This window comes from Myotis davidii, unplaced genomic scaffold (assembly GCF_000327345.1).
Source record: "Myotis davidii unplaced genomic scaffold, ASM32734v1 scaffold3578, whole genome shotgun sequence".
Lineage (NCBI taxonomy): Eukaryota > Metazoa > Chordata > Mammalia > Chiroptera > Vespertilionidae > Myotis > Myotis davidii.
Window position 1 is genome coordinate 814,388 of NW_006289094.1, and position 10,621 is coordinate 825,008.

The 10,621-nt window shown below is 63.6% G+C and overlaps 2 protein-coding genes across 2 annotated transcripts in view; both read right to left on the reverse strand.

The window, feature by feature from the left end:
- LOC102765681 (mucin-6) overlaps positions 1 to 4,927 on the reverse strand; it is a 13,860-nt gene extending 8,933 nt beyond the window's left edge. The window contains exons 1-4 of the mRNA XM_006761385.2: positions 4,884 to 4,927; positions 3,759 to 4,145; positions 3,352 to 3,632; positions 36 to 2,291 (exon numbers count right to left, since the gene is read on the reverse strand). Of these exons, the coding sequence (XP_006761448.2) occupies positions 36 to 2,291; positions 3,352 to 3,632; positions 3,759 to 4,145; positions 4,884 to 4,927 (2,968 nt within the window). The remainder of the gene's footprint in view (positions 1 to 35; positions 2,292 to 3,351; positions 3,633 to 3,758; positions 4,146 to 4,883) is intronic.
- MUC6 (mucin 6, oligomeric mucus/gel-forming) overlaps positions 4,482 to 10,621 on the reverse strand; it is a 12,109-nt gene continuing 5,969 nt past the window's right edge. Inside the window, exons 13-24 of the mRNA XM_015562403.1 lie at positions 10,291 to 10,551; positions 9,713 to 9,894; positions 9,392 to 9,637; positions 8,853 to 9,004; positions 8,592 to 8,733; positions 8,384 to 8,494; positions 7,821 to 8,006; positions 7,479 to 7,736; positions 7,270 to 7,426; positions 6,991 to 7,134; positions 6,656 to 6,718; positions 4,482 to 6,192 (exon numbers count right to left, since the gene is read on the reverse strand). Coding sequence (XP_015417889.1) covers positions 5,858 to 6,192; positions 6,656 to 6,718; positions 6,991 to 7,134; positions 7,270 to 7,426; positions 7,479 to 7,736; positions 7,821 to 8,006; positions 8,384 to 8,494; positions 8,592 to 8,733; positions 8,853 to 9,004; positions 9,392 to 9,637; positions 9,713 to 9,894; positions 10,291 to 10,551 — 2,237 coding nt within the window. The 3' untranslated portion in view covers positions 4,482 to 5,857. The remainder of the gene's footprint in view (positions 6,193 to 6,655; positions 6,719 to 6,990; positions 7,135 to 7,269; positions 7,427 to 7,478; positions 7,737 to 7,820; positions 8,007 to 8,383; positions 8,495 to 8,591; positions 8,734 to 8,852; positions 9,005 to 9,391; positions 9,638 to 9,712; positions 9,895 to 10,290; positions 10,552 to 10,621) is intronic.

Below are 10,621 nucleotides of genomic sequence, written 5' to 3' on the forward strand. Positions count from 1 at the left end.
GGTGGTGGTCCGGAATGATGTTCCTGTGGGCGGACCTGTAATGTGGGAGGTGGTGGACACGGAACCTGTGTGTGGGGAGTGAGTAGTGAATGGAGTGTGTGGCCCATTGGGAGTAGCCGAGGCCGTGGCGGTGTGTGTCCCCGGGCTCCCGGTGCCTCTACTGGTGGTCTTGGGGGAGATGGTGGTGCGTGGAGCAGATGTGGTGCCAGAGTGGGCAGGTGCGGAGGGGTGTGACACCAGGGAGGTGGAGGTTTTGGCTGTGCTGACAGAGTGAGGGGCTTGGGTGGTTCCTCTTGTGGTAGGTGTCCATGGCACTGTGGAGGGTGAGGGCACAGTGCCTGTGGCAGGGACATGTGTCGATGATGGAGAAGGGCCTGTTGGCCTTGCTGTAGAGATGGTCTCGGGTTGTGTTGGGGTGATCACTCTGTGAGAAGTGGGAGTGACAGAGGAGGTGGCAGAGTTTGGAACGTGAGTGGATTGAGTGGTCTTGGATGGAGATGCGGTTGGGAAGGTGGTGGTGGTCCGGAATGATGTTCCTGTGGGCGGACCTGTAATGTGGGAGGTGGTGGACACGGAACCAGTGGGGGCGGAGTGAGAAGTGAAGGGAGTGTGTGGCCTGTTGGGTGTGGCTGTGGCGGTGTGTGTCCCCGGGCTCCCGGTGCCTCTACTGGTGGTCTTGGGGGAGATGGTGGTGCGTGGAGCAGATGTGGTGCCAGAGTGGGCAGGTGCGGAGGGGTGTGACACCAGGGAGGTGGAGGTTTTGGCTGTGCTGACAGAGTGAGGGGCTTGGGTGGTTCCTCTTGTGGTAGGTGTCCATGGCACTGTGGAGGGTGAGGGCACAGTGCCTGTGGCAGGGACATGTGTCGATGATGGAGAAGGGCCTGTTGGCCTTGCTGTAGAGATGGTCTCGGGTTGTGTTGGGGTGATCACTCTGTGAGAAGTGGGAGTGACAGAGGAGGTGGCAGAGTTTGGAACGTGAGTGGATTGAGTGGTCTTGGATGGAGATGCGGTTGGGAAGGTGGTGGTGGTCCGGAATGATGTTCCTGTGGGCGGACCTGTAATGTGGGAGGTGGTGGACACGGAACCAGTGGGGGCGGAGTGAGAAGTGAAGGGCGTATGTGGCCCGTTGGGAGTAGCCGAGGCCGTGGCGGTGTGTGTCCCCGGGCTCCCGGTGCCTCTACTGGTGGTCTTGGGGGAGATGGTGGTGCGTGGAGCAGCTGTGGTGCCAGAGTGGGCAGGTGCGGAGGGGTGTGACACCAGGGAGGTGGAGGTTTTGGCTGTGCTGACAGAGTGAGGGGCTTGGGTGGTTCCTCTTGTGGTAGGTGTCCATGGCACTGTGGAGGGTGAGGGCACAGTGCCTGTGGCAGGGACATGTGTCGATGATGGAGAAGGGCCTGTTGGCCTTGCTGTAGAGATGGTCTCGGGTTGTGTTGGGGTGATCACTCTGTGAGAAGTGGGAGTGACAGAGGAGGTGGCAGAGTTTGGAACGTGAGTGGATTGAGTGGTCTTGGATGGAGATGCGGTTGGGAAGGTGGTGGTGGTCCGGAATGATGTTCCTGTGGGCGGACCTGTAATGTGGGAGGTGGTGGACACGGAACCAGTGGGGGCGGAGTGAGAAGTGAAGGGAGTGTGTGGCCTGTTGGGTGTGGCTGTGGCGGTGTGTGTCCCCGGGCTCCCGGTGCCTCTACTGGTGGTCTTGGGGGAGATGGTGGTGCGTGGAGCAGATGTGGTGCCAGAGTGGGCAGGTGCGGAGGGGTGTGACACCAGGGAGGTGGAGGTTTTGGCTGTGCTGACAGAGTGAGGGGCTTGGGTGGTTCCTCTTGTGGTAGGTGTCCATGGCACTGTGGAGGGTGAGGGCACAGTGCCTGTGGCAGGGACATGTGTCGATGATGGAGAAGGGCCTGTTGGCCTTGCTGTAGAGATGGTCTCGGGTTGTGTTGGGGTGATCACTCTGTGAGAAGTGGGAGTGACAGAGGAGGTGGCAGAGTTTGGAACGTGAGTGGATTGAGTGGTCTTGGATGGAGATGCGGTTGGGAAGGTGGTGGTGGTCCGGAATGATGTTCCTGTGGGCGGACCTGTAATGTGGGAGGTGGTGGACACGGAACCAGTGGGGGCGGAGTGAGAAGTGAAGGGAGTGTGTGGCCTGTTGGGTGTGGCTGTGGCGGTGTGTGTCCCTGGGCTCCCGGTGCCTCTACTGGTGGTCTTGGGGGAGATGGTGGTGCGTGGAGCAGATGTGGTGCCAGAGTGGGCAGGTGCGGAGGAGTGTGACACCAGGGAGGTGGAGGTTTTGGCTGTGCTGACAGAGTGAGGTGCTTGGGTGGTTCCTCTTGTGGTAGGTGTCCATGGCGGGGAAGAAGGTGAGGGCACTGTGCCTGTGGCTGGGACATGTGTCGATGATGGAAAAGGGCCTGTTGGCCTTGCTGTAGAGATGGAAGGAGAGTGGGTCTCGGGTTGTGTTGGGGTGATCACTCTGTGAGAAGTGGGAGTGACAGAGGAGGTGGCAGAGTTTGGAACGTGAGTGGATTGAGTGGTCTTGGATGGAGATGCGGTTGGGAAGGTGGTGGTGGTCCGGAATGATGTTCCTGTGGGCGGACCTGTAATGTGGGAGGTGGTGGACACGGAACCTGTGTGTGGGGAGTGAGTAGTGAATGGAGTGTGTGGCCCGTTGGGAGTAGCCGAGGCCATGGCGGTGTGTGTCCCCGGGCTCCCGGTGCCTCTACTGGTGGTCTTGGGGGAGATGGTGGTGCGTGGAGCAGCTGTGGTGCCAGAGTGGGCAGGTGCGGAGGGGTGTGACACCAGGGAGGTGGAGGTTTTGGCTGTGCTGACAGAGTGAGGGGCTTGGGTGGTTCCTCTTGTGGTAGGTGTCCATGGCGGGGTGTAAGGTGAGGGCACAGTGCCTGTGGCAGGGACATGAGTCGATGACGGAGAGGAGCCTGTTGGCCTTGCTGTAGAGATGGAAGGAGAGTGGGTCTCGGGTTGTGTTGGGGTGATCACTCTGTGAGAAGTGGGAGTGACAGAGGAGGTGGCAGAGTTTGGAACGTGAGTGGATTGAGTGGTCTTGGATGGAGATGCGGTTGGGAAGGTGGTGGTGGTCCGGAATGATGTTCCTGTGGGCGGACCTGTAATGTGGGAGGTGGTGGACACGGAACCTGTGTGTGGGGAGTGAGTAGTGAATGGAGTGTGTGGCCCGTTGGGAGTAGCCGAGGCCATGGCGGTGTGTGTCCCCGGGCTCCCGGTGCCTCTACTGGTGGTCTTGGGGGAGATGGTGGTGCGTGGAGCAGATGTGGTGCCAGAGTGGGCAGGTGCGGAGGAGTGTGACACCAGGGAGGTGGAGGTTTTGGCTGTGCTGACAGAGTGAGGGGCTTGGGTGGTTCCTCTTGTGGTAGGTGTCCATGGCACTGTGGAGGGTGAGGGCACAGTGCCTGTGGCTGAGACATGTGTCGATGATGGAGAAGGGCCTGTTGGCCTTGCTGTAGAGATGGTCTCGGGTTGTGTTGGGGTGATCACTCTGTGAGAAGTGGGAGTGACAGAGGAGGTGGCAGAGTTTGGAACGTGAGTGGATTGAGTGGTCTTGGATGGAGATGCGGTTGGGAAGGTGGTGGTGGTCCGGAATGATGTTCCTGTGGGCGGACCTGTAATGTGGGAGGTGGTGGACACGGAACCTGTGTGTGGGGAGTGAGTAGTGAATGGAGTGTGTGGCCCATTGGGAGTAGCCGAGGCCGTGGCGGTGTGTGTCCCCGGGCTCCCGGTGCCTCTACTGGTGGTCTTGGGGGAGATGGTGGTGCGTGGAGCAGATGTGGTGCCAGAGTGGGCAGGTGCGGAGGGGTGTGACACCAGGGAGGTGGAGGTTTTGGCTGTGCTGACAGAGTGAGGGGCTTGGGTGGTTCCTCTTGTGGTAGGTGTCCATGGCACTGTGGAGGGTGAGGGCACAGTGCCTGTGGCAGGGACATGTGTCGATGATGGAGAAGGGCCTGTTGGCCTTGCTGTAGAGATGGTCTCGGGTTGTGTTGGGGTGATCACTCTGTGAGAAGTGGGAGTGACAGAGGAGGTGGCAGAGTTTGGAACGTGAGTGGATTGAGTGGTCTTGGATGGAGATGCGGTTGGGAAGGTGGTGGTGGTCCGGAATGATGTTCCTGTGGGCGGACCTGTAATGTGGGAGGTGGTTGACACGGAACCAGTGGGGGCGGAGTGAGAAGTGAAGGGAGTGTGTGGTGGGTTGGGTGTGGCCATGGTTGACCTGGTCCCTGTGCTTGTGTGTGCTGTGCCCTGGCCTGTGGTGCTCCCTGGTGATCTTGTGGTTGTTCCTTCCGTTCGGTGGTGGGTTGAGGGGCCTGCGGAAAGTATGATGCGTCAGTTTGTTATCATGTCATCCTTGCCCGGTAGGTGGCCTCCCACCTGCTGATGGTGTTCCCCACGCTGGCTTCCTGTGCACCCGATGTGTCCCCCTGCTTTTACTGCCTCTGCTGACTTTGGTCCCTGCAGGTGTTTTTGGTCCCTCTTTCCCCTCGCAGAGGGTGCTATGATGGGTTCAGGTACTCTCGGGCTCTTTCCTGTGGGATCGTTCTGCAGTTTGGACTTTTGGCCCTGATTTCAAACCCGGTCACTGCCCTCTAGATCCAGTGCCTTTGGGACCCCTGTGCTCACCTGGTGTGGGGGCAGCCGTGGTGGGTGGGCCTGTAGGTGCTGTGCGGGGAGAGGTGCAGAGAGCATGTGGTTAGCTGTCGGCTCAGGCTGGTTGCTGGGCTGGCTGCCCCCCTTTTGAGTTTTAGGCGTCCCCCCTGGGAATCTGTGGCCTGTTCTCATACGCAGTTCCCCAGCCTGGGCTGGGCGTTGGAGCACCTGTGCTATCTCCCCTCTGTGGGGACCTCATGGGGTAGCCTTACCCTGGGACCCCGTGGTGGTTTCTGGTTTGGTTGGTGTTGGCCATGCCGCTGTGGTGCGCACTGTGGACCGCGCTGTGGATTGCGTGGCTGTGCTGAGCAGGGGTGCGGTGGGCTGTGTGGTGGCCTGAGTCACAGTAGGCCCCGTGGCTGTTGACCTGGGGGTGGCTGTGGCGGCTGGTCCTGACGTGGCTCGTGTGGTGATGGCGGAGGTTGTTCTAGGCGGCTCTGCAGGGAACAGGACCATCTGCCCTCCCCTTTCCCTGCCCCACCTGTGCCACAGGAGCCTGGCCCGCGGGCACGCTGAGCCCCTTCGAGAAGGGCGTGTGCCTTCCCCTCGCCAACACGCACATCCTTCCTCAGCTGCTTGTCCGGTGGCCATGGGCTCACTGGGCGCCGGCTGGCCCTTCACCTGCCCTTGCTAGCAGGACCCATGCCATGTCCCCCCTGGTCCCTGGGCAGCGGCAGGGGCTGCTGTGTGGGCTCCCTGCGTCTGCAGGTCCCACATGCTTCAGTGATAGTGCCAGGCAGCCTGGAACTGCCACGTCCCACAGCAGCTGGTCCTTCAACCCCACCCGCTATGCTGAGCATCTGCCCGCACCCTCGGGAGCATGTCTGATCGTCACGTGTTCCGCCACCGCAGGGCGTCCTCACCTCCTGAGGAGACTGTGGGTTCTGGCCGCAGGGTCGGGGCTGTGCCTGTCTGTGTGGAGGCGGGGGCCGAGGCCGTGGGGGTTGCAGGTGTGGCGTGGGGGCTTGGTGAGGGTGCCGTGGAGCTGAGGGGCCCAGTGGTTCTGGGGGTGGCTGTGATGTTGGGGGTGGCCGAGGTGGGCCTGGCTTCTGTGGAGGGCGAGCCTGAGTGAGGCAGAAGGGCTGTGAGTCCGGGCCTAACCCTGGGAGGAGTCCCCTCGCTTGCCTGCTGAGCCATGTAGCCCCCACCCCCAGGTGGGCTGGACAGGAGGCACAGGGTGCAAAGGCTAGTGCCCCGCTGAGGGCAGCATCCCAGCCCCTTCGGCCTTGCTGTGGCAGTGGCTGTCCAGCACGGCGGGGCTGGTCAGCCAGGATAAGCTTTCCATGCCCCTCCCCTCTGCTGTCCTGGTCAGCGCCGCTTGCCCCCGCCTTGTGGGGCAGCCCAGGACAACCCAGGTGCACCCCAGCCTTGCCCACATGCCAGCCAGCAGCTGTTGGGATGGGCACAGGCTGGGCTGACGGCTACCCAGGGATGAGCCCGGGGAGAGCGCTGCTTCACCTTGGCACCTAGTGTGTGCACATTCACCTGTGGTGGGCGGCGGCGGCGTGGTGGGCAGCAGCACTGCAAGAGGAAGTGTGGTCAGTGCTGTCGCCCTGTGCCGCCCCTCCCAGTCCTGCCCTCCCGGGGGTCCCCAGGTGGGTCCCTGCTTCTCAGTCCTCTTCCCCCCTCTTCCCCGGGTCTCCTCTTCTCCCAGCACCACTGCCCAACCCTGGTGATGCCTGGCAGCCGGGATGCTGTCCAACACCCACCTGTGGTAGCTCCAGGCCAGCTGTCACCCACATACCCAGCAAGCTGGCGGAGCCCAGGCCTGGGTTGCCCTGCAGCTGGGTGCTGGGTGTGGGTGCGTCAGCATTTGGGGAGGGGAAGCCTGATTGTTTTCCTTTGAGTTTGCTGTCTGGGGCATGGGCGTCCCAGCACCTCAGAGGCACAGCTGGGGAGTCGGGTGCTGGAGAGCTGGCCAGAGGTGTGTGCAGGGCTCCGCCATGGGGGCTGGGAGGGCATGGGGGCTGTGGCCTGAGCTTACTGCACTGCACGCACGTCCCCGTGTCCTGGTCGAAGTACTCGTCCTGGGAGCAGTTGTAGCAGCCTAGGGGGCAGGGCCGAGAGGCCGGGCCTCAGTACCGGAGCCGGAGCCCCTCTTCAGAGGCTTGGTTCCTGCCCTCTCTGTCCCCAGCCACTCCTGGCCTCTCACTGAACTGCAGAGGCAGGTCCCCCCTTGTCCCCAACCCCAGCCACCCTGCCCTGTGCCTGTCACCGTCCCCTGGCTCCAGGCAGGGCCCTCGTCCACCATCCTGTCCTGATCACTGGCCGGGAGGCCATCAGTTGTCTGGCCCAGCCTCGCCCTCTCCTCGCCCGCACCTTCGATGTTGGTGTCTGGAAGGCTCTGCAGCTGCTGGGGGCAGAGGCACGGCCGGTAGTGCCACGTGCAGTTGGTCTCCGGGGTGTGCTGGTACTGACCATCGCCCGCCCGCGTGTGGGAGTTGTAGAAGTCGCAGTAGATGGCTGGGAGGACGGATGCCTGTCAGGGCCTGGGAGGCTCGGGGTCCTTCTGCAGGTCCCTCTGGAGGGCACAGCCTGCTGCCCACCCGGGAGAGGTGCTCCCACCATGGCCGCCCCCAGTGGGGACAGGGTACTCACGGCAGAAGTCGGGGGCCCTCCAGTCCACGCACACGCCCTTGTCCAGGCAGGCCTTGGCGTAGGCGGCCACAGCGTCGCACAGGCACTCACAGTCCCCACCCGTGTCGCACCCACACGTGTCGCGCACGCAGGCCTCGTAGTAGGGCAGGCGGTACACCTGCGGGAGTGGCCCTCAGTGTCTGCTGTCCACCCACCTGCTCAGGCCCGACCCCCGCGGCGCAGCCCCCCAGGCTGTGGCAGGCGGCGAAGGTCTGGCTATTGATGATGCTGCACTTGCGCTCGGCCCAGGCGCGGCGGAAGGCGGTGAGGCTGCAGGGGTCCAGCGCGAGTCTGGCGTCTCCGCACAGCGGGCTCTCCTTCCACGAATTCACAAACTCCAGCTCGCTGGACGCCACGTACTTGCTGCGTGTCTCAAAGTCGTCCTTCATGTTCCCGTTGTAGTTGCCGCACAAGCCGCACAGGGCGTCCTGCGGGGGCTGGTGTCAGGCGGGCAGATGTGCGGGTGGCGGGCGCTGACCCACCCCGGCGACCTGGGCGGTGGCGCGTGGTACCTGTGAGGCTCGCGAGATCTTGATGGAGACGGTCATGTGCTTGTTCCAGATGAGGGTCAGGTTGTAGCTGCTGCCGATGGTGACGTCCAACACCAGGTGCAGGGAGCCAGCCCTGACCCGGAAGTGCACCTGGGGGTCTGTCCCGCTGACCGTGTAGTTCCTGTCCGCCAGTACGATGGACAAGCCCTGTGGGGCAGGGCTGTCACCAGGGTGCCAGCCCCACCTGGGCGGCTGCCGAGTGCCCCCAGCTCTGCCCCCGCCTGTGCTCTCCCGCAGGGCCCGTCAAGGACACGCGTCGGCCAGCGCCTGCTCAGGGCCAGCTCTGGGCTGGGGCCTGTCCTCTCGAGCCTGCCATTGGCGGGAGGTTCCAGAACGTCATGGACACTGAGCTGAGGACTGAGTCAGGCTTCTGGGAGACTCCCTACCCCACGCCCAGCTCTAGGAGACACTGCTGCCTGTTGTGTGGATGAGGAAGCAGAGGGGAGGCCAGTGCTAGCGGCACAGAGAGGCCGGGACCTGGAGCTTGGTGGCTGCCTTGTGGGGACACCCTCCAGCCCACTCACTCCCAGGAACATCCTGATGGCCCGGGAGCAGGTGACACCCGATTTCCCGCACACGACGTTCTCCGTGAGGATCTTGAAGGTGGGCCGGGAGTCATTGGTGCCGCAGCCATCCTGTGGGGAGGGGGCGCTGAGGAGGAGCCCACCAGGAGCCCCGAGTCCTCCCAGGGCCTCCTCCTGGCCCCCCGTGGCCCTTCCCCCAGGGTCTCACCGTGGCCAGGATGTACTCGCAGCTGCCCTCAAACACGAAGCGCTGCCCGTCGAAGGTGACCACATGGCCTTCCCCATAGAGGGTGCAGGTGGACGAGCAGTGGGCGCTCTGCTGGCACACCCACTTCCCCCTCGAGCAGGTGCTGCCGGGAGCAGGGAGCTCTGGTTCTGAGAGACCCAGGCCGCACCCACCCTGTAGGATCTGACCTCCCAGCCCCCAGGACCCTGCGGACAGCCCTGTGCCAGGGTGGGACTGGCTTACCAGGCCTTACAGTCAGTGTGGAGCTCGGCACCCCGGGGGTAGGAGACCCCCGCAAACTCGCACGGGCACTCCTCGGGGGGCACGCACTGCCCGCTGGCGTTCTCGTAGAGCCCCTCGGCACAGACGCAGCCGGGCTCGCACTTGGTGGGCACCTGCAGGGCGGAGGTCAGCAGCCCCTGGGAGGGTGGCCCCGGTGGGCCCTCTGCCCCTGCATTCCTCCCAGACCCCCTCCTGTACCAGCCTGCTCAGGGCCTTTCTCTCGGCAGCCTCCCTCCCTCAGGAAAGGGGCCGGTGCCTCCGTGCCTCAGGCTGGGCTGTTGTACCCCCTCCTACTCCTCCCCAAGTTGGGGCCTCAGCCCACCTTCCTCAGGGAACCCCCCAGACTGAGCACACCACCCTCCAGCTACTGGGCCTCCCAGCCCCACTGGGCCCGCCTCTCCTGGGGGACAGGGTGGGGCAGAGCCTCTCCTGAGGAGTCTGGGCTTCCTCCCCCAGCCCAGACAGGATGGGGAGCCTGCCCTCGCCTGCCCCAGCCTTACGCAGGGGGTGCCCGTGGCCAGCATCTGGCACGTGGGGGCACAGGGCCCCAAACTTGTTCCTTGAGGACTGGCTGCAGGACTGGAATGTCTTGGGGGCCGAGCAGGAGGCTGCAGGGAAGGGGGCTGGTGAGGCGGGCTCAGCGGAGGCCAGGGCTCCTCGCAGTCCAGGGCGCCGCTCCGCTGCACTACGTACCCAGGAGCATCGACGGCCGCCCAGGGCAGCTCAGCCGCCCATTGGAACAGTAGCTGCAAGAGAGGCCGTGTGAGGGGGCGGCCTGGGGCGGGGCTGCAGGGGGCGGGGCTGCCACCCAGGACCCTCACGCACCAGATGACGCCCTCGACCACAGTGGACTGGCCGGCCAGGATGAGCTTGTGGGTGTTGCAGCCTTCCACGGGCACGGCACTGGGGTGGCACTCGGCGGCGCGGTCGGACAGTGAGAAGCAGGTGCGGCCGCAGGCCCGGCTGTCATAGCTGTACGTCTGGTTGCCCGTGCAGGGGACGGCTGCGGGGAGTCTGGCGTCAGGATGGCTGGGCAGAGCTTGGCCCGACCGGTCACAGCCCCACTGGTTCTCTGGACTGTGAGTTTCTTAGACTTTCCTTGTTTTGGATGACCTTGATATTTGAGGAGTACTCCTCAGGCATTTTGTAGGACGACCTTCAGCTTGGGTTTTTCTGAAGTTTTTCCTATAATTAGACTGTGGGCTTTTGAGGGGAAAATACCACAGAGGTGAAGTGCCCTTCTGATCACAATCCTAGCAAGATCCATGCTCTCAATGTGACATACTGCTTGCCAGGTCTCTCCTTATAAAGTTGTTATTTTTCTGCTTTCCATATTGTACTCTTTGGAAGGAAGTCACTAACCCGGGCTCCCGCCACCCGCACCCCCGGCAGCACGCACTGCAGTTGTCCACGCTGCTTCTCCAGCCCCAGAGCAGGATGCCCCTGGAGGCGCAGGTGTGGGCGTAGTCCCCCAGGGCGGCACAGATGTGCGGGAAGCCATCCACACCCTGTCCCCAAGGTGCCCGACCCCGCAGCCCTCCTGGCCACGTGCGAGCCCCGCCTACCCTGTAGAAGGGCTTGGGGTTCACCACGGCGTGGCACCTCTCGAAGACCGTGCCCTTGTTCACCAGCACCGCACAGTGGGTCTCCGCGCACACCTCTGCGGGGACAGGCCCTGTGGGTTCCCGTGCCCCCAGCGTGGGTTTCCCGCCCGCCCCAGCCCTCCGGCC